Source organism: Meriones unguiculatus, chromosome 7 (genome assembly GCF_030254825.1).
Source record: "Meriones unguiculatus strain TT.TT164.6M chromosome 7, Bangor_MerUng_6.1, whole genome shotgun sequence".
NCBI lineage: Eukaryota > Metazoa > Chordata > Mammalia > Rodentia > Muridae > Meriones > Meriones unguiculatus.
This window is the reverse complement of record NC_083355.1, coordinates 41,675,949-41,697,444: the sequence shown is the minus strand read 5'-3', so window position 1 is coordinate 41,697,444 and position 21,496 is coordinate 41,675,949. Positions and strand designations below refer to the sequence as shown.

The window sequence follows — 21,496 nt, the reverse complement described above, 5'->3', positions numbered from 1 at the left end:
GGTTTGGCTATTTTCCGCTTCCGGGTGTGAGAGCAAATCTACTTCCGCCGTCGTCCCCTCCGCTCCCACCCGGCGCAAAGGCTTCTGGGCTTAGTGGGCAGTTGCCGCTCCTGTTGCCTCTATTTCCCAGCAGGCACCGCGGGGTGGGCGTCTGCTAGTGCTTCTGGTGTCAGAGGGTGACGAGCTGCAAATAGGTCCTGTATCCGTGGCAACTACCGGTTGCGGTTCCTAGAGAGAAGCTTCCGCGGACAGCCGTTTGGGCCTCAGCGCGCCGGTCGGTCGGCAGGTAGGTCGTGATTTAAGGTCGGGGGATGTGGCGGACCTGGGACAAGAGGAGAGCGGCGAGGCCCGGGCGCTGAGGAGTGGCAGGCCCAGGTCGAAAGCGGCGGTTTCCCCCATTCGGAATTTTTAGGGAGCGAGTTTACAGTCAGTTCAGCCCAAGAGCGTAGCTCCCGACGATCTCACCGGGAAACCGAGGCTCGGACATTGCAGGAGGGTAAGGTTGTAAAACAGCCAGGTCCTTTGCCCAGTCCTTTCTGGGCAGCCTTCTCCACACCCCAGGGCTGCAAGTGTTCTCAGCGCCTGCGGATCTGGGAGAGCCAGGGAGAGTGGAGCCAGTCACAACCTTAGGACACTCAATCCCAGATCCCTGGGACATACTTGTCGTGGGTGTAGGTGTGGGGTGGGGTATCTGGTGAACCATTTCCCTGCAGCTCCTTACCATCTCCTTAAACTGCCCCTTTCAGCCATGAAGTGGGTTCAATCCAGATTCATGTCTGGCTCTTTTCTTCACTCCTCTCCAAAACGCTGCACTAAGCAGTCCATTACTAAATTCTCTCGACTCAGAAAACATCTCTGCTCTGAACTCGTGGTCAGCTTCAAGTCTTTTCTACTGTTCCGCCTACTGTTTCCACATTCATTCATTCCGCAGACATTACAGAGTGCCACTTACCTGCGGGCAACCTGCTTAAAGATGCTAGGCTCACAGTGAGGCGGTGCGCCTCTGTGCTGCCTTTCGCTGTCCCCTCTGGTGGGCCACGCCAGTGATCTTTCCACAGTCACTGCGGGAATCCACTGCTTGCTGTTACCATGATATCACAAGTTCATTACGCGGGCATTCGCAGCCTCTAACCATCCAGTTCAGCCAGTCCAGCCTCTTTGCTCCTTGCTGTTTTGATCACAGCAGCCTTTGTGTCAAATTCAAGCCTCGGGATCTTCCCATATGCCCTCTGCCCGAATATCCCTCTGGATTTTCTTGGATTTTTTTTGGCCATGTTGAAGTCTCAGATTGTTTTTTCTGGAGGCTTTTGCTGACCTCTCTGCCCACTGAGGTATGTTCTCCTGCAGTGTCTTCACCAAGCACTGAGCACTGTCCTTATAGTCTTAACAGTTTGTTTATATGCTCACAGTATGGGAACTTTGTGCTCACTCTGTCCCTGAGGCAGGGATTCAACTTTTGTTTTTTGTTTTTTTTAATAAATGCATGTAAATTCAGAAGGCTGTGGAAGTTCAGATAGTTTGCAACCTCATGTTACATGAACTGTTCTATAGCACCGGGTCCAATCCCTGGTAGCTCTTAAGTACTCAAACTGTCCAAACAGAACAACACAGAAAGACTTTTTTTTTTTTTTTTTTAAGACAGAGTCTTGTGTAGCATAGCCTGGAACTCAGTACCTAGCCCAGGTTGGTCCTAAACTTGTGCCAGTCCTCTTCTGACTAGTGCTAGGGTTAACTCAATTTTTAAAATTCACCCAGATGTTTTCTTTTACTTTTTTTGTGTCATTTCAGTGCATGCATTTGAAAAACCTTTTTGGGTACATAAATGGGGATTTATAACTCTGCTTACAGCTCACTGCCTAGGCCAGATGAGCCCAAGTGAATTGCAGTTTTATGTTATTTTTCCTCCTTGTTGCTCAGTGATATTTCTGTAAAAATCACTTAATGCCATGTAGTTTTTCAGGTTTACGTGTCTGTTTCCCTCCAGCCAAACTGTGCCGCTCCAGGGCAGGCACCATGCTGCACTTACCTTTACAGCCCAGCATCTAGCAGGGTCGGCATGTAGTAGGCACTCAAGAAATGTGTGTTGAATGAACGATGCCTGTGACAAGCAACTGGACTTTCTTCTTTCCTGACCCTTGCTCCTATGACATACCTCCTGACTGCCACTGTCACCCCTTCAAAGCAGCACTTCTCTAGGGAGCCCGGAAGGGAAACAGGTGAGGCTGAGAGGTGGAGGCAGAGGGAACGGGGACTCTGAGGAAGGCTCCACATTGGTATCTGGGGACTGCAGTGGGCTGGGGTGGAGCCTGGATTACGTTGGGTGTCGGGAATGCAATTCAGGTTGGGGCTGATTTCTTTGCAGCTATGGCCAAGGACATCTTAGGTGAAGCAGGGCTGCACTTTGATGAGCTGAACAAGCTGCGGGTGTTGGACCCAGAGGTTACCCAGCAGACCATAGAGCTCAAGGAAGAGTGCAAGGATTTCGTGGACAGTGAGTATCATTTGGAGATACAGCGTCATTCTGCTCAGAGCAGTTTCATCATCCCACTGCAACTCTTGTTCTTGGGTCCACCAGAATGAAGTTGCTTGCTCCCTGGGTTTTCATGTGTACCCAACCTTGTCTACTTGCCCTCTTATGCTGCCAGGGAGTCCATGTTTAGTGCCAAGCAACACACTGGACTGGGGGAGGGAGTGGGTGTTTTTAGATGGGCTGTGATTTTTTTTTCTTTTAACCTTAAAATTTGAGGTAGGAAATAGAATTATATATTCTGATTTGATTTCTTGGTAGAATAGTCATGGTGGCAGGGTCCGTGTTTGGAGTTTGAGGTGGTAATAGAGGTCTCCAGGAGCAGCGCAGCATAGTGGTGATCTTTGGGCTGCCAGTCTCCAGGAAGCCTGTTTCTAGCTGCTGAACCAGCCCAGTGCCAGCGGGAAAAAGCCAGATTAAGCAGCAGCAAGGAGCCAGGTGTTAATGGAGTTCAAGGCCAGCCTGCTTACAAAGTAAGTCCAGGACAGCCAAGGCTACACACAGAATCCCTGTCTCGAAAAACCAAAAAAAAGAAAGAAAGAAAGAAAAAAATTTGAGACAAGGTCTTATTATGTGTGTTGTATATTGGCCTCGGACTCATGATTCTCCCGACTTAGCTTCCCGAATGCTGGGTTTCCAGGCCTGTGTCCCACACTCAACCGAAGCAAGAGATTTCTGGGCCATGGTTTTGTGATGTTGCCTGTTGTCTATTCCCCGTTTAGTGGTTGCTGCCTGCTATGGCCCACTCATAAAACATAACGGGGTTCCAGCATACCAAGTGCATTGGGAAAGGGACACCAAAATGACATGGTTACAGCAGGTGTTCTCACACCACTGAAACCCAGTGTTGAGTCTGGCCGGTCCACAGGGTGTGCTTGTTTCTCAGAGTCCTTTCTGGGAGAGGTAGGGTTAGGTCCACCCTGGAGCCTATGTTCAAAGCCTGGTTCCGCCTCTTTAGGGTGGACCAAATTTTGTGATGCTTAGGTTAGTAGGCACCAGACTGCTGTAACACAGGGGCAAGAAATGAGACTGTTTCATTCTTTCTCTCAAAGAAATTGGCCAGTTTCAGAAAATAGTTGGTGGTCTAATTGAACTTGTTGATCAGCTTGCCAAAGAAGCAGAGAACGAGAAGATGAAGGTAAGATTAGCAGCTGGTCCTGACCAGGAACCCTGCAGGCCTCATCTCTCTTGTAGGGATGGTGGGGGTTAGTAACAGATGCTGGCCAGGTTAGCATGGTGACTTATAGACCAGTAGTTTAAGACTTCTATTTCATGTGAATGAATGTTTGTCTGAATGTATGTTTGCGTACATACATGTATCTAGAGGCCAGGTGTCAGATCCTCTGGAACTAAAATTAAAAATGTTTGGTTGTGAGCTGCCACAACCCAAGTCCTCTGGAAATGCAGCTAATGCTTTTAACAACTGAGCCATCTCTCCAGTATCCAAGTTTAGTTTTAAATTTACTTATGTCCATGACTATTTTGCATGCATGTATGTACAGCGTGTGTGCTTGTGCCCTTGGAGGTCAGAAGAGGGTACCGGACCCCCTGCTGATCCCCTGCTGAAGTTACAGATAGTTATGAGCCAAAACATGGGTGCCTGCAGAGCCAAACCTGGCTCCTAACCAGTCACCTCTCCAGCTACACCAGTACACGCTTGTCATTACATGGTAGTACTGTTGGGTGGTTTTCCCTCCTTTTAAAGATGAAGGCAGGAAAGATTGCCTGAGGTGACTTGGATAAAGGCACAAGGCTAAATGATGTCTCCCAATAGGCCACTGCATGCACTTGCAGGTGGACTGCTCTTGCCCTTTCCCACCAGGCACTTTGGGATCAGTAGAGTAACAGCCCTAACTAACCATTAAAACCTTGGGGCTCAGCTGGGCATGGCAGCAAATGCCTGTAATCCCAGCACTCGGGGATGCAGAGGCAGGCAGAGTTTGAGGCCAGCCTGGTCTACAAATCGAGTTTAGGACAGCCAAGGCTACCCAGAAAAATCCTGTCTTGAAAAACCCCAAAACAAACAAACATGGGGCCCTGGTCTTTTTCCCTCCCAAGTAGACTCTCCCTCTTGAAGGACTTAGGTGAGTTTGGCAATGTTTCTTAGGCCATTGGTGCTCGGAACTTGCTCAAATCCATAGCAAAGCAGAGAGAAGCCCAACAGCAGCAACTGCAGGCACTAATCGCAGAAAAGAAGATGCAGCTAGAAAGGTAAGAAGCCACACTGGGCCAGCAACTCAACTGCAGATTCTCCTCTTCCTTCTCCACCACCTTGTCTTTCCTTTTCTAATCCTTTCCCAGGTAGAGCGTTTCACTGGGCATTCTGAAGATTTTTAAAAATTTGATAGGAAGCAAGTGGGGATGTGGTTAATTCCAGATGCCCTCCTGTATTGTGAACTCTGGTTTGTTACAAGGGCTGAGGCCACTTCCTGTGTTGCCTAGGGTCAGCGGTTTCTCCTGGGTGGCTCGAAATGCAGCTGTTATTTCAATCTTGCCCCGACTCCATTCTCAACTCACCATTCTCTTGCAATTATTTAAAGCTCTATACTCTCAAAGAATTGTTTTTATTTCACTCTTTTCAGGGCTTCTAACAATTTTGTTTTTCAGGTATCGGGTTGAATATGAAGCTCTGTGTAAAGTAGAAGCAGAACAAAATGAATTTATTGACCAATTTATTTTTCAGAAATGAACTGAAATTTTCATTTTTTTTTTTATAGCACCCCAACCAAAAAACCAAAACCCCTGTACCATTCCAGTGACTTATGTATGTCATAGCAGGGTGTTGAGGCAGCAGCATTGCCAGCTGGGGCAGCTGGTAACAGCGCACAGCCACTGCTGGTGGCCAGGCAGCACAGGGCCTCACCTCTTGCATTCTCACCACTTTCTTTTTGGTAAATTCACAAAGTTCTCAAGGAAAAGCAATAAATAATTTTTTGCAAATGGTTCGGTCTCCTCTGGTGCTGTGTATTTCCAGCCCCTCTGAGAACTGAGTGTCCTACCCCATCCATGTAACAAACCAGGCAGTGATCAGCAGCTACCTTTATTTGGACCAGACACACAAGTCAGACAGTAATAACCACAGCAACATGGTTTTTTTTTTGTGAGCAAAAACAGCACTGCCTAGCAGCAGGAGAGCCAGTGGAGCAGCAGACACACACTGGGCCGGTCACACTCTTACCCCAACTCTGGACAGGAAGGGCCAGGCTGAGAAAGGACAAAGCTATCCAGAAATGCCAGAGTGGGGAAACTATGGACCAGTATCTGCAGAATTGAAAGACCAGGCAGTCTGTTAAAGATAGAAATGGAAGTGCCTTTCTTCCACCACAACCTATTTCAGCTTACACTCATGTGAGGCTATAATACACTTTTCTCCTAAGGTAGAGGTATGGGCAGGAAGATTTTAAAGAGGCCTGAAACACCTCAGTGCTCATTTGTTGACTAGAGTGTGACTTCTAGGTCAGGCGCCAAGCAGCCTCTCATCTCGTTTTTAGCAGTGCTTTGGCACCAATTTTGTTGTAACCTGGTGTGTTAAGCCCTTGGAAGGTGAAGGCTTGTCATCACTCTTGCTACTGTCTTGTTCTTGTTCTGCTGTTGGTGTGTTTCAAATGCTGCTGAAACGGGTTCAGAGCAGTTTTCTCGTCCAAAAGACAACTGTGCTGTGGGATCTTCCCAACCAGGCTAGTCCCTTATTTTTTCTTTCTTTTCTCCTCATACTTGTAGTAAGGGTTCCGCAGCATGAACAGAAGGAGTATAAGGGGGATTATTAAGTAAGGGGCATAGATGCCTATGAGGGTCAGTCGTTCGTGGAAAGTCTCAGGTCTTAGTTCTTTGAAACCAACAGCTTTGGAGAAATCCTCAAGTAGAAATGTGTAGAGGATTGGAATTAAAGTTGTTATAGTGTGAACTGCATACATGATTGCAGGGATTCGGATCCATCGGCAGTTTCCTGAAGCAGAAGAAAAGGGTGATTAGGTTAAGAGTTGGGTCTCAGACTCCAAGGGAGTCTGGGACATGCTCTGTCCTATCCCTGCTTGTTTGTTCCTTTCTGTTTAGTGGTTTTATTTCCTCTTGGTGGAAACTCACTGAGGGTGACAGTAAGCAGCAAACAGCTCAGCTGCTCTGTTCTAAACCCAGGGGAAGGTACCCTGCCTGCCCCAGCACCTGTAAAATGAGGGTGCAGTTGCAGTTTGATCCAGTGCTGCAGGATCCCAGTGGGAAATAAGTTTTTCCATTTCCACTCTGAGTTTAGTTTTCAAGGGCAGGCATGGCTACTTCATAGTCACTCATTATATGCTAACATGGAAGCATAATTTTTGTTTAAGTATTTTGCCTGCCTGTATTTTATGTGCAGTGTTCCACGAGACCAGAGAGGGTGTTAGATCCCTTGGAACTGTAGTTATGGAATGGTTGTAAGCTGCCACATGTGTACTGGAAAGCAGGTCCTGCAGAAGAGCAGCTAGTAAGGCTGGAGAGATGGCTCAACTGTTAAAGGCTAGGCTCAAACCAAAAACATAAGAGCAGACAGTGTTAACTGCTGAGCTATTTCTCCAGCCCCTGGAATAATTTTTAATTGAGAAGTTAAGCTCTTCAGGGATTTAGTTTTATACTTCCTGCTTATAAGGCAATGTACTACCCTAGCATTGTGTATAGTGGGTAATAAAAGGAAACAGCTTATTGGCCTCAGGTTTCTTATCAAGAGGAACTATAGCTGAGGCAGCCCAGCTTAGTGACATCAGCAGAGCTTCATTCAATGTTCCCCTGTGACATCTATGTTACTGGATACCAAATCCTTCAAGCTACAGGGGATCACGATTAGAGATTGTGGAGCAAAACTACACTGTACGAACCTTTGATAAAAGCATATGCTGCAATGGGAAAGAAAGGCAGCTGGAACACAAGCTCACAGAACAGGAAGGACTTGAACCACGCTGGAGGGTCCTGTATCAGAGGGTCTTTGAACTCCCTGGAGTACCACTTCAACAGACGGCTGACCTGGAAGGACAGGATCACAGTGAGTACTGCCACGTGGCCTGCACAGGCTCAGCGGCTCTAGTGTACCAAGATACCCAGAATCCTTTGCTATGCAGTTCCAGTGGCAGCATGGATACACCCAGCTGGCTCTTAGATCTACAACAGTGGTTCTCAACCTTCCTAATACTGTGACCGTTTAATACAGTTCCTCATGTTGAAGTGATCTCAAACCATAAAATTATTTTCATTGCCACTTCATAGCTGTAATTTTGCTACTGTTATGAATCACAATGTGAATATGTTTTCTGATGGTGTTAGGTGACCCCCTATAAAAGAATAGTTAAGACAGCCAAAAGCAATTGCAACGCACCAGTTGAGAACTGCTGGCCTAGATTGTCATTAACAAAAACTTACTAGCCGGGGCTGGAGAGATGACTCAGAGGCTAAGAGCACTGCCTGCTCTTCCAGAGGTCCTGGGTTCAATTCCCAGCAACCATATGATGGCTCACAACCATCTATAATGAGATCTGGTGTCACTTTCTGGCCTGCAGGCACACATGCAGGCAAGAACATTGTATACATAATAAATAAATAAAAATTTAAAAAAATTTACTAGCCATAATTCAAATGTTACCTTTTCTGCACAGCTCTTTCAATCCTGCTTTAGTGCTACTGTGCATTTGTTCGAGCTGTATCTGATAGCACAAGCCTAGGTATGTTACTGTACAGCTACAGTAGATGCCAGTAAGGAAAAGAAAACTCAGCCTGACACTTGCCCTTTCACAGCTGTACATCCACATCCAAAAGCTAGATACTTCAAATGCAGAAGCCAGTTGAATTTTCTTGGGGGGGGAGGAAGTAAATCTAACCTCTGTTACAGACTTATGGACATTTTGATCCTAACATTACAAATAAGTTTATTTGCATTCCTTATCTTCAAAAACATTTTCTTTTAAAGATCACCTGTGTACCTGTGAAGAACAAGTACACAGCATCTAGGCTGCAGATCCATGCTGACATGGTTACAGGCAGGGGAAGGCGAGAATTTGCGCTGCTCACTCTGTTCTCCAGGAGCCAGAGGTAGGGGCTGGGCGCTTCTCCTGAAGGTCTGTCAAACAGTATCCTGAAGCCAGGCTACCCTCAGCTGCATAAGGCTAACCTGGGCTACATGAGATCTTGCCTCAAAACAAACCAAAATAAAACGAACAAATAGCCTGGAGGTGGCACTACTACACCTTCAAAGCCAAGTGCGTGCCCAGACATGATTAATAAAGGCAACTCCAGGCTGCCTATCTTACAGTAGAAAACCTAGAGATGGTTTTTGTTTGTTTGTTTTCCAGACAGGTTTTCTCTGCGTAGCCTTGGCTGTCCTGAGCTCACTCTATAGAACAGGCTAGGCTTGAACTCAGAGATCCATCTGCCTCTGCCTCCCAAGTGCTGGGACTAAAGGTGTGCACCACCATGCCAGGCTTGTGTTAATTTTTAATCAAAGCATTAAAAGCTGTTAGCCCACGGTAATCCCAGCACTTGGAAGTTGGAGTTAGGAGGACTGGGAGTTCTAGTCAAGCCTAATTGGAGGCTAGGTCTGTCTCACAAATAAAAGCAAAGTAACAGCAAAGACAGAGGCTACTGTGAAGCGGAGGCCTTGTTACCAGGAGAGCTTTTAAGCAGCATCTGTTGTGCTGGGGTTACAGGCATCAAAATGCACAGCCTTTTGATGTGAAATTGAATTCTTGGCAATACCCTCTACTTCCTCTTTACATTCTTCAGGGCAGTTAGGTAGGGACAGTAAAAAGTAAGTCAGCCCTCTTCCCCATTGAGCAAGTTAGATTAAAATGTTTTCCCCCTTTGTTTTTGTTTTTGTTTTTTTTTGGGGGGGGGGGAACAGGTCTCTTGTAGCCGAAACTGGCCTTGAATTTCTGACCCTCCACTTCCTTGGTGGTGGGTTAGGCCTGTTGAAAAGGCGTTCCTGCCCATAGGAATGTCACTGTATACAATGTCTGCCTCTCAGACATGCTAAAGAGGCTGCTGCAGGGTTAGACCAGCAAAGCTGACTGTTCCACTCCAATCAATCCCGTAGGTATCTTCCTCCCACCTGCTGAACGGCCTGGACAATGAGGAGGTGGAACACAAAGATGAGGTCCCCAGCAGTAGGACAGCAGGAGCTGAAGGCCGAGGGCCTGGCTCTGGGCAAGACCCTTATCGACACCACACTATTTCTTCATCCAAAATAGTGCCGATGACCTTACTCTGTTCAGACGCAGTGAGATATATGAAGGCTCATTTGTGTGGTTAGTCCAGACCTGAAGGTGCTCCAGTTTAACATTACCAAATGCAGGCATGCAGCTGCTCATCACCTAAGCCCAGCACCCCTACCTGGAACACAGTCTTTCTGAACTAGTCTCATGAATCCTGCAGACCCTCATTTAGGGTTAGGACTGCTTTCGACCTACAGGCTGACACATTTTTCTTATTTTAACAGAAGTGTCTCTTTCAGCTGCAAGAGATACTACAAAATGTTTCCTCTTGTTTAAACCCAAATGGAAGTCTTTTAACTGTTTCACAATGGTTTTTAACCCATGTGATTTGATTCAGACAGCAAAAACTTTAGCTTGCAAAATTCTGCTCAAATGCTGAGGCTTTCCACACTTTTAGGGAAAACTCTAGATAATAGGTTTTAGCTTTTTATTGCTTTTTTTTTTGGGGGGGGGGGCATAAATTTGGGCTTTGCTATTTGTTTTATAGAGATGGTCCTGCTACATAGACAAGGCTGGCCTTGAACTTGCTGATGCTTATGTGTGCCACCAAGCCAGTTCTAAGTTCACACATCATTCAAGACAATCAGTGACTGCTTCAAGACACCGATTATTATTTTCTCCATGGAGAAACAAAGAGGGAACAGGGAATGGGTCTTCCAAGGCAGGGTGCCACAGGCACCTTCAATAATCAACAGCAACAGGACATGAAAAAGGCAGGACAAGCAAGATGGCTCTGTGGGGAAAGTGCTTGGTGCACAAACCTGATAACCACACTTCAATGTCTAGAACTCCTATAAAGGTGGAAGAAGAGAACTGAACCCACAAATCATCCTGTGACCCCACACATGCATTGTGGCATGTACTCGCACACACAATAAAACTTCAAGAAAGGAAAAAGGGGACCGAGATGAAGTGCTAGACATGAAACCCAGCACCATGTGCATGAGACACATGACCAATGCTACATTACTGGCCTGGATCCAGTATGAGATTGGGCGCTACTTGAAAACCAAAAAGAAATGGTTACGTGGTGGTCTGTATGCTGCTGGTCAGATTTTAGTTGTTTGGAGAGAGCTGAGCAAGGATGGGGACTAGCAGAAGACAAACCAGAAACTGCCAGGGAAGCAGAGGAGGCTTCTGAGACCAGCGAGACCTTATTTAAAAAAAAACAACAAAAAACAAAAAAACCATCACTCAGAACAGGTGATGCCTGTAAATCCTGTGCAGCTGAGTTGGTGAATGGTTTTGGTCTGGGGCTAGCTAGGGCTAGAGGGCTAGCCAGGGCTATCATGAGACCCTTAAAAACAACAAGGTCTGAGAACAACAGTTCAATAACCATCAAAGCCCTGGATCTTATCTCCATTTCTACCAAACCCCAAAGAATTGGTGGCTCCCTTTCTTCAGGCCAGCTAGTGCATTTTCCAGGCTCTTCTGTGGCAGCAGGCGAACAGCACTCAAAGGTATCATGTCCTAATCCATGTCCAACAGGACCGCATATGGATATAAGGGTATTCAGAGGTGAGATTTCCCGGGGTTACACGGTGGCTCCTAAAGGTGTTACAAGTGATCCTCTAAAAGGCAGAGACAGACTGAACACAGACAGAGTGACAGTATGATGAGTGACCTGCAGAGACTGGAAAGGGCCACAGCCAAAGAAAGGCCAGGAACTGTCGCTGAGTGCGCGGCAGGCTTGAGCGTGATCCTCGGCTTGGAAAGCAGGTAAGTGTCCCTTAGGGCCCTGGGACCTACCATTCTGTATTTCTAACCTCCAAGCAGCCCAAGAATAAGTTTGGGATAAAGTAAGCTACTGCGTTTGTAAACGTGTTAGAGCAGTGATGTCAGACGCATGCTGGCAAATGTTTTTACCAAGGAGCCACAGCCTTAATCCTACAATTTGTCTCTGAGGTTACAATCTAGCCTATGTCAGAGCTGTGGCTGCCAGTGGGACACACGTCACTGCCCAGCCAGCTGCCCTCTTGCAATGTACTCAACGAACTATTATTTTAAGGGGAAAAAAAAGTTGAAGCTATAGAGCCCTAAACATACCCACACACGTAGGCAGTTTTGGAAAAGCAAGTCCCCAGACCGCTTGCCACAAATGCGTAGTTTCCCGTGGAAAATAAGGTCAGAGGTCTTTCCAGTTGTGTGGCTCCACAAGCAACCCGAAAAGACTTAAGGGAATGGGGTGCGCTGCTGCTGTCCCTCCTAACCTCCTTGGGTGGGTGACACTCTTCCAGTGCCACGTCCTCTCAGACACACTACTGAGAACTGAAAATCCTCCGATTTCAGATTTAAAACTGCCTGCAAAGAAACATTTAAAGAGGATTTCAGAGGTCAAATCAATAGGTGGATGAGTCAGTCTTGCCTCCAATTCCAACCCGTAGATTGGAGAAACATGCAGAAATCCCGTGGTCCAGAAAAAGTGTGTGTGGGGGCAGGCAAAGCGGACCCTCAAGTTTGGGTCAAGGCATGCTCTCCAACGGCAGGGAACGGTAGCTCATCTCCAACCCAGTTCAGACAGCGGACTTAAAGGGCGTTCTTCAAGCTAGATCCAGACCCAGGAGGGACGCGTGAGTGCCACGCAGCACCAACCCGGGCTAACCCTTCAGGCAGCTCACTCTACTCGGGGTTTTTCTCTGGGTTAAGATCGGGCTTTCAGAGCCCATCCAAACACAACAAATTCAACAGGTGACAGACACGGGTTCATCCAGGCAACTCCCCCCAGCCGCCGACCGGAGATGGAACTGTGGGAGCGAAACACACGCAGACAAAACGTTAGCAAAGGTGTGGCGAGCACACAGGGCTCGCCCCAGGGCCTCCTAGGCATGCGTCCTACCACGGGGCTGCACCCTCCGTTCTGAAACAACAAAGCGCAGCTCAAAGGCTTGCGACACTGGGCTGGGGCCGAGCCTGGACGGCCACGTGCGGACTCCTGAGCCTCACCTCCTTCGGGTACAGTTCGGACGGCAGCACCGCCTGCAGGTCTATGAACATCGTGATGGGGATGTGCGAGACGAAGTAGAGGCCCAGCAGCCACTCGACGCAGCGCTTGGCGGCCACGGCCCCCATGTTGGCTCTCGTCAGTTGAGACGCTGCTGAAACGCCAGCGCAGGGAGCTCGCGAGGGAAGAAGCCCGGAGCCCGCGCCGTGTGCCCCGCCCCCGGCACGCAGCCCGTGCCTATTGGCCGAGGGGAAGAGAGACGCGGCGCGCGAGTGGGCGGTGGCCCTCGGGGCCCGCCCACTGCCTAGGCGGGCTGTGGGTTGAGCGACGGCCCACCAACTGTCCCCATTGGCTGCTGCGAGTGCCGCGCGACGGGGCGGGGCTCCAAGCCGTCCAGGCGGGCTGGTGCGCGAGCGGGGGCGGTCCCCGTGTCCCCTGACTTTCTTTTGCTGGCCGGTGGAGCCGGAGCGCCCCCCGCAGTGACGGTGCCGAAGCGCTGTCAGCCTTGCTGTTGTGCTGGCTCCAAAATCACTACCCAGCCCACAAATAATGATTTATTATCTGCCAGATCCTGATAGGCTTGGGACGAGATGGGGCTGCCATTCTCTGAGAAGAGGGGACACGGGAAGTGGGCTCAAGGGAGAGTAATTCAGTGTGTGCTTGCAAACAATGAGCAGGGTTAGGGCTTGGGTGCTACATATAGAGCACTCAAAAATTCCTGGGTTCCAGCTCCTTCACCATTTAAAACATACCCCCAAAGGGCCCAGCGTGTCCTCACAGGACAGCTAAGGCTAGAGAGAGCTGTCTCAAACCATGCAAAGAGACCTCAAGCAGGCTGCGGCATCTGGGTGAGCATCCCTAGCCAGCAGGTGGATGAACCTTTTCTGGATTTCTAACACAGCGTTTAAAGATGATTGAAGATTAGAGAGCAAAGAGCATTTTAGAGATCCTACAGAGGCTCCAACCTTAGAGGTCATGGGAGGAGACGGACAAGAGAATGGCAGTCACAGGGAAGAGTGCGGTAGCTGCGTTTCAGGTAACACTGAGTGGTGTCTGCCAGCACCAAAGAGTCAGAAACCATATGGCTGTAGCGCAATGAAAGGGGGAAATGGAGACAGTATAGGTCAGGAAGGGGTGCATAAAATGGATCCTGTATGTCCTTCTCTTTTGTATTTTTTGAGACAGCCTCTCACTGTGTAACCCTGTCTGGCTTTGTAGACCAGGGTCGGTAGCCTGGACCTCAGATCCATCCTGCGTCTGCCTTCTATTATGCCTAGGTCACGAGACCCCCAAGAGGCCACCAGGAGCATGAGTCCGATGCAAAACACACAAGGGTCTTTATTCAAGCTTGAGCTTGGACCGCAATCCCTCCTGCCATAGCAGGTTGGGAGAGCAACAGCCAGCTCCAGGGAACAGGGTTTTTAAAGGGAAAAACCCGCAAGCAGGGACCTCCAAGCCTTAGTGGCACAAGACTGGACAAAAGGTAAAAGAATGAAATGCATGTTGACCTAGTTGGTTATCAGTTCCTGGTCAGACCACAGAGAGGAGCAGCTTACCAAGAGGAGTGCTGTGACCCTGGGAACAACTTATGTTTTCTTAGCCAACCCTTCTTTATCGTTCTGCCTCAGTTGCTGTATCTAGCTGCAAGCTGCTGAGAACATTCTGTGTGTGTGTGTGTGTGTGTGTTTTTTTTAAAGGATTTATTTACCATGTATACAGTGTTCTTCCTGCATGTGCACCTGCACACCAGAACTCATTATAGATGGTTATGAGCCACCATATGGTTGCTGGGAATTGAACTCAGGACCTCTGGAAGAACAGCCAGTGCTCTTAACCTCTGAGCCATCTCTCCAGCCCCCTTCTGTGTTTTTTCCTCAGAACTTAAGGGTGGGAACCTAGGTACTCCAGGAACAAGCTGACCTTGGATGGAGTCTGAGAAACAACACAGAATTAGTTCTGCTAATTTAACTCTTTCATTCCCTCCTCTACTTGTAACTGTGGAGGCCAATACTGGATTCTTTAGAGATCTGATAATTGGCTATCAAGCTGTTGATATTGGGACCTCATTACCATTAACCAAATAGTTCCCAATCTCTGTCTAACAAAGGCAATCAAACTATTTAATATGCAGGAGCTGAGGGTAAGCACAAGTAATATCAGCAAGGGTTCTGTTAAGTCAGAGAACAAAATAGTAAACCACAGAGGAGCACTAAACCAAGATTCAAACCAGCTTTGAATCTTTTCATGTTTAGCCAGGTTTTCTCTAACCTTAGCCAAAGAGAACTATTTTACCAGGATTTAAACCATCCTCTGGATCCTCTCTTTCCAGTGTCTCTCCAGGCTTTTTGTTATTTTTGCTAAGGAGTTCCTAATTATCCCTGAGTGGTTTACATAAAAACAACATTTCTCTCTAAATAGGTGACTGAATTCTCAAGGCATTGAATATCTTTATCAATATCTGCCTTTAAGATGTTATAATTCCGGCTTTCTACATCCAGTGCTGCAATACCAGTTCCTGCTCCAGCTAAGCAGGTCCCCAAGATAATGGCTTATGTCAGGGACCCCCCTTTTAACTCAGCCTGTAAGGTAGGATAAAGAACGATGAATTGCTCTCTTCTGCAATTTCTTCAGGTTGACTTTGGGGTGGAGACATTGAGGACCCCGGGAAGGCTGAAAGGCTAGTCAAAGGCTAGGCAACTGGGCACCATCTAATTAGTGATCCAGTTGAAGAGACAGGGACCATCACATCGGCTAGACTGGTTTACAGCTTTCAGCAAGTCCAGATTTCAGTTTGCAGTCCATAGCTGATTCCTGAATGGAGTCTGTCAGCCAGGTGAAAATCTGCTGAGACAAATTCAGACCAGAGACAGAAGTTAAAATTTGTCTAGTAATTAGGGAAAGAGAGGAATCGCAGGACAAAGGGAAAACTTCATTTGGGGTCTGTTTGACCCACGGCAGATCCAGGTCATCGTCATCGTCTCCTCCTCCTCCTTCTCCCCCTCCTCTTCTTTTATGGCTGGAGAGACAGCCGTGGGTGCTGGGAACCAAACTCTTATATTTTGGTTGTAAGCCCAGCCTTTAATGGCTGAGCCATCTCTCCAGCCCAGATCCAGGTCTTCTGACGTTTTTGGTTTTCTGAAGCTCATATGAATTTTAGTTTACAAAAGGAAGTATATTAGCATCACCATTGTATTGAGATCCATACGTTAGAAAAACAGGTAACAGGTGTCTACAAGACAGCAGAAGTAGACTCGTGGCATTAAGATCCAGTAAAAGCTATGGCTTTTGGGTCAGATAAGCACATTAGACAGATATTTTTCGAATAATGAGGAGCACCTTTAAGTCTATCTCCAGAAGACAACCAAAGGGGAATTAAAATCTCCAGCTTGTGACTGGATAATAAGCAGTCAGTGCTCCATCAGCTTATCAGAACTCTATTGATCAATGTCAAAACTCTGAACTTCTGAAATCCTATAACAATAGCATAGAAGGAGGAGAAATCTGAACTATCTCCTATTTTTAATATGCCTTAAATTATTTTATATCATTATAATTTATATTCACATATATTAAAACATCTATTTAGACTTAGACCCTTCAATCTTTTAGATCTTTATAACTTAAACTTTCATATCCTCAGACCTTATATAAACTTTACATCTTTCTATCCAGTTATTCGCCATAAGTCACAGGCAATTAACATCAAGCTTGTGAGCAAGGCAAACCTCTTTGCCTTTCTAAATAAGATATCTAGTACCTAGTAGTTCTAACTAGCTAATAAATTGACCAACGAACTAACAGTGAATCTAAATGTCTGCTCTTTAGCTGCAAAGCAACTATTAGCTTAGCTTAGCTTAGCTTAGCTTAGCCATCAATGTGATCAGAGACTTGAGAAGGATAAATTATAAGCTAAATAAATGTACCAATCTATGTACCAATCAAAATGACAGAGATGACTAGTCAATCCACCACCTAGGCAGCTGTCCCTGGCTCTTACGGTCTTATGGCATCATGAACAGAGGCGGTTCAGCCATCAGGCACAGAGGATGAGAGACTGTTTCTGTGGAAAAGAAGAACATGAGAGACTGATCTCACTTCGCCTTCAGCAACGTGAAACAATGACTCTCCAGGGGTCCACAGCTCTGCCCAAAGTTTAGGCTGGGCCCTAGCAGTGGGCCAGCTGGGGCAGTCTTGCCCAGTGGTTAGCATACCACAATCCAGAGGTCAAAGTCACCTGTCATTGTGCTCAAATCTTCTTGGAGACCTGGGGGAGCTACTGCCAGGATTTTGGGACTCTGTCATAATAAGCTTACACATGTTAAAATGCCATATTCCACAGATCTCTGACAAGACTGAGGGCCAGCATATGAGTTACTATTTGTCTATCCTTAGTTATCTGCCCTAAACTGCATCCTGTAAAACAGAATGCTATAATCTCTGATTCTAACATATTCCTTAAATAAGTGTTTTAGAACCATATCTATTACAAGTAGATCTTACATAGACAAACTTTGTAGTTACCCATCCTAAGCTTAACCTTGAAAACATAAACAAGAGACTACGGAAAGCTCAGTCTTGTAACCAACTGCAGTCATTAGCATAACTTTAAATATATTTCGGAACTAAAGTCAAAGCAAAACTTTTAATTATACAGTTCATAGAGGGGCAAGCAAATCCTGCTGATCCTACCATATTGCATTAAGATTGAACAGCAAAAAGCTTAAAGGACAAAAGTTTCACTTAGCACTAAACAGAGAACTAAACACAGCTTGCAGCCCTCAGCAAAGATGGACCATTCTGGCCACAGCAAATCTATAGGCCAGAAAGAAACAGCATTAAATCATATATATAGGAACTGGCTGTCGGGCATCTATTTCATGTAATGGTTAACAATGACTTGAATACAACCCTGTATAATGCGGGGCTAACAGGGAGCTGCAGTCCTCTTCCCCCTTTAAAGAGCATAAGCAAACATTTTGCATTGAAGAATCACCAGCCTTTTAAATGAATAACAACATATTTTACAGTTCTTTCTCAAATCATATTTGCAGGTATGAGAAACCAAAGCAAATACAGTTCATAAGCCCTCTGTCTTTCCATTCATACTCTGACCTTCCGTAACATTCTATATACCTTCAGGTTAGGCTTTTCCTAGCTCTGCTCCTCTCATTTAATCAGACATTTTTACTTTAGATAAGCCATTCTTTCCACTATTTTTCTTTATTATCCCAGGCTCTTGCTTTCTTTCTTGCTTTTCAGACAACATAAAAACTTCATTTCTTTATTAAGTCATTCCATGGGTTTTTATCATCCTTCCGTGATACACTGTAAAAAAAAAAAAAATGCAGTTTTCCTAATTGGCTCAAACGGTATGGCTTGGTATCACTTGGAAAAATTAATAAAATAAATACCAAGGTCTTTTGACCTCCCCCAAAGGGTTGAGAAACTGTTCCAAGTTCTTTGTTAGACTGTCCAAGGTCATTATTTTAAAATACCTGATAAACTTTAAAATGTTTTATAGCCTTAAACATTTAAACATTCTCCAAAATCTGTTTTTGCAGTATTAAAATACCCAGAGTGAAATCATAGAGCATAACCATAGTTTTTAGACGTCAAAACCAAATGTTATCAGTGTAAACAATTCAGGCCTCTAAACTCAATCCCGGGTGTATTATACTAATGTTATAAACTTCGGCTGCCAGCAAGAAAAGTTCTTGTGTTCAAACACATGGAGGTGCAGCTTTAACAGCTCGTATAAACAGCATTTCAAACCTTATTTTAAAAAACAAAACAAAACAAAACAAAACAAAACTGGTTTTTAAGACGGAGAAGAAATCATGTAAAATCTTAACATACTTAATAACCAATAATCAGCAACCAAGACATACAAAACATAGTAAACTTACATATTCAAAACATACAGACAAAACTTATTTTTTACTTCTTTTAGCTGTAATTTCAAGGGAGGAACATCTTGCTACCTGTTGAATCCAATTCTTATGACCATAGAGGCTTGTAGCTTTCTTACCTGAGAAGCTGCTGTTGTCCCTTTTAAGAGCTGCACAGAAGCCTTTCTGCGGGTTGGCTGCACTCCCAAGCAACCCAACTCCAGGAAGACCTTGCCACCAGAGACCTGAGCATTGGCAGATCCAGGGCCTCCCAGAAATGGGCAGGAGTTAAGTCTAGGGAGTTTGAAGCAGTCTGTCCCATTGGGTCTGTTACAGTCCAATACAAACAAAGACACATAAACACAAGGAACAAAACAGAAATATCAAACACAAAGCAGCCGCTCTGCCACTGAAAACAGAAGTGGATCCAAAAACTCACAGACTCCTGCTGCGGAAACGGAAAGCAGCACAGAGAGGAGAGTAATTGATGGTGGGGCGCGCTCTCCTTCACCGAACCCCCCCAACTCATGGTGGGATTCCTCGTGCACCCCACAGCCAGGGACGTCTCCCTTGACCCCAGCGGCTGTAACTGTCCAGCGCGTCCTCTCTTGCCGCTTGTACAGACACTTCAAGGCTTTTCAGAATCGAGAGTAAACACAAACACAGACTCTACACAGAGACACTTACGCCCCTACTGGCCGGCACAAGACCCTCCATGTCGGGGTCCTGGAGATCTAGGGGATCCAGGATGAGACCCTAAATGTTGTGTGTAGGTCACGAGACCCCCAAGAGACAGGAACACAAGTTTGATGCAAAACACACAAGGGTCTTTATTCAAGCTCGAGCTTGGGCCGCAATCCCTCCTGCCATAGCAGGTTGGGAGAGCAACAGCCAGCTCCAAGGGAACAGGGTTTTTAAAGGGAAAAACCCGCAAGCAGGGACCTCCAAGCCTTAGTGGTACGTGACTGGACAAAAGGTAAAAGAATGAAATGCATGTTGACCTAGTTGGTTATCAGTTCCTGGTCAAACCACAGAGAGGAGCAGCTTGCCAAGAGGAGCGCTGTGACCCTGGGAACAAACCAACCCCTTCTTTATCGTTCTGCCTCAGTTGCCTGGCTTCGGCGCTTACAGGGAAGTTCTCTGGCGATTTGGTCGATGCACAGTTCCCTGAGAGGAAGGCGCGGGAGGGCAGAGTCCTGCCTTAACCACAGATGTGGCCTTGGGGAGTGGGGAGGCAGCTGACCTGGCTTCAATGAATGTGGAAAATGAACAGCTGTGCTGTGGGGAGTCTAAGCCCTGGGTAAGGCCAGGTGCCAGTTTCTGAGGTGACTGCCAAGGACTCGAAGGTCAGTGAGTAGGGAGAAGCAGCAGCAGGGGCAAAGTCTGAGTAGATGACCATTTGAGAACAGATTCCACTATCACGTTGGCTTGCCCAGGACCTCAGGGCCACAGAAGGAGTGTTCAAATTTCCAGAACCTTTTAGAGACGATCCAAAGAAAAATTTTAAAAGATTTACTTATTTATCATTTATACAGTATTTTGCCTGCATGTGTGCCAGCGGGTCAGAAGAGGACACCAGATCTCATTATAGACGGTCACGAACCACTATGTGGTAGCTGGGAATTTAACTCTAGGAAGAACGGTCAGTGCTCTTAACCTCCGAGCCATCTCTCCAGCCACAATTTTTCTTTCTTTTGTCTTTTTTTAGTGTTTCGAGACAGGATTTCTCTGTGTGTAGCCCTAGCTGTCTTGGAACTCTGCAAACCAGGCTGGCCTAGAACGCATGGAGATCCACCTGCCTCTGTCTCCTGAGTGCTGAGATTAAAGGCATGTACCACCATCTCCCGGCCAAAGTAATTTTTCTAAAAACAAACACCTCAAAAGGTAGGTGCCAAAGGCACTTCTGGCCACCTGAGGTGAGTCTGTCTGAAGTAAGGTTTGAAAGAAAAGCTGTCCCCTTGGCCCTCAGCTCAGGCCTCCAGTTCCATGTGTACAGCTTCCCTCTTTCCCATCTCTTAAACCATTCATGTGAATGTAAAATACCTGGAGGACCCAAAACTCATGAGGAAACAGGCTTGGAAGTATTTGTCTGGCTCGTGCAGCAACAAGGGAAGAGTCGCATCCTGTCATGAGCTCCAGCCTCAGACTCTTAATAATTGTGGGAGTGGTGTTTAGTTAGGTCAAGGTTAGTTAAGGACTCACAAGGTTGGCAGTCACCTCTAGACCAGGGCCCAGGAAGGCCTGGCCAGATGGGGTCACTGCAGCCATCTCTATTCAGAAAAGGGCCTGGCATAGTGGACCCTCTTCCCAGCACTTCTTCACAGATCAGCTCTGCGGAGCAGCAGTAACAGGAACTGTAGCAGGCGTGAGACCCTTGTACTCCACCCCAACTGTGGCTTCCGGCTTCGGAAGTGCATGGTCCCAGCGGGGATCTGGGAGCATGGCAAGTGTGCAGGTGTTATCTGTAGATACAGTTTCAAGGCCAAATGCTGCCCTGAAGTAGAGGAGAAGTAGAGGGCCCTTCTCTGATCTCTCCAGCTGCCGTCTTGGTTTCAACTCCTTTCAGTGGGAAATCAGATCTTTTCTCTTGTTTTTTAATTTTTGTTTGTTTTTTGAGATAGGGTCTCTCTCTGTAGTCCTGGCTGTTCCCTAGAGAGCCCCGGAGATCACTCTGTAGATCAGGCTGGCCTCCAGTTTACAGCCAGCCACCTGCTTCTCTGTCTCCCGAGTGCTGGGATTAAGAGGATGTTAGAGGTCCAGGAGGTACAGTTACAGGTGCTTGTGAGCTGCCCAGTGTGGACCCACGTGTTGTGATGCACACACAACTGTACAATGATGACTCATTACTCCCAGGTGTCACTCACACATGGCAATTAATGCAAATACAGCTCCAGCTTCCTGAAAACCTTGG

The 21,496-nt window shown here is 46.6% G+C and overlaps 2 protein-coding genes across 3 annotated transcripts; one reads left to right on the top strand and one right to left on the bottom strand.

The window, feature by feature from the left end:
* Positions 1–73: 73 nt before the first annotated feature.
* On the top strand, positions 74–5,470 carry Ift20 (intraflagellar transport 20). Of its 2 annotated transcripts, XM_021639774.2 has the most exons (6): positions 74–286; positions 1,985–2,216; positions 2,363–2,491; positions 3,580–3,665; positions 4,635–4,738; positions 5,135–5,470. In XM_021639774.2, exons 2-6 carry the CDS (start codon positions 2,144–2,146, stop codon positions 5,214–5,216), a joined length of 474 nt encoding a protein of 157 aa, XP_021495449.1. In that variant the 5' UTR covers positions 74–286; positions 1,985–2,143; the 3' UTR covers positions 5,217–5,470. The 2 variants fall into 2 exon arrangements, with proteins under 2 accessions (XP_021495449.1, XP_021495452.1); XM_021639777.2 differs by lacking the exon at positions 1,985–2,216 and having other exon boundaries at positions 135–286.
* Positions 5,471–5,551: 81 nt separating this feature from the next.
* On the bottom strand, positions 5,552–12,912 carry Tmem97 (transmembrane protein 97). The gene is made up of 3 exons (XM_021639773.2): positions 12,700–12,912; positions 7,375–7,519; positions 5,552–6,473 (listed from the first exon to the last, which is right to left on the bottom strand). Exons 1-3 carry the CDS (start codon positions 12,823–12,825, stop codon positions 6,214–6,216), a joined length of 531 nt encoding a protein of 176 aa, XP_021495448.1. The 5' UTR covers positions 12,826–12,912; the 3' UTR covers positions 5,552–6,213.
* Positions 12,913–21,496: the final 8,584 nt, after the last annotated feature.

Bases quoted from the DNA above. Each gene is read 5' to 3' on its own strand.
- Ift20 (XM_021639774.2), top strand. From the start codon at position 2,144: ATGACATACCTCCTGACTGCCACTGTCACCCCTTCAAAGCAGCACTTC. The intron at 2,217-2,362 runs GTGAGGCTGAGA...ATTTCTTTGCAG, and splicing joins GGAGCCCGGAAGGGAAACAG to CTATGGCCAAGGACATCTTA. The intron at 2,492-3,579 runs GTGAGTATCATT...TTTCTCTCAAAG, and splicing joins GTGCAAGGATTTCGTGGACA to AAATTGGCCAGTTTCAGAAA.
- Tmem97 (XM_021639773.2), bottom strand. From the start codon at position 12,825: ATGGGGGCCGTGGCCGCCAAGCGCTGCGTCGAGTGGCTGCTGGGCCTC. The intron at 7,520-12,699 runs GTGAGGCTCAGG...CTGTCCTTCCAG, and splicing joins CCGAACTGTACCCGAAGGAG to GTCAGCCGTCTGTTGAAGTG. The intron at 6,474-7,374 runs GTTCGTACAGTG...CTTCTGCTTCAG, and splicing joins AGCATATGCTTTTATCAAAG to GAAACTGCCGATGGATCCGA.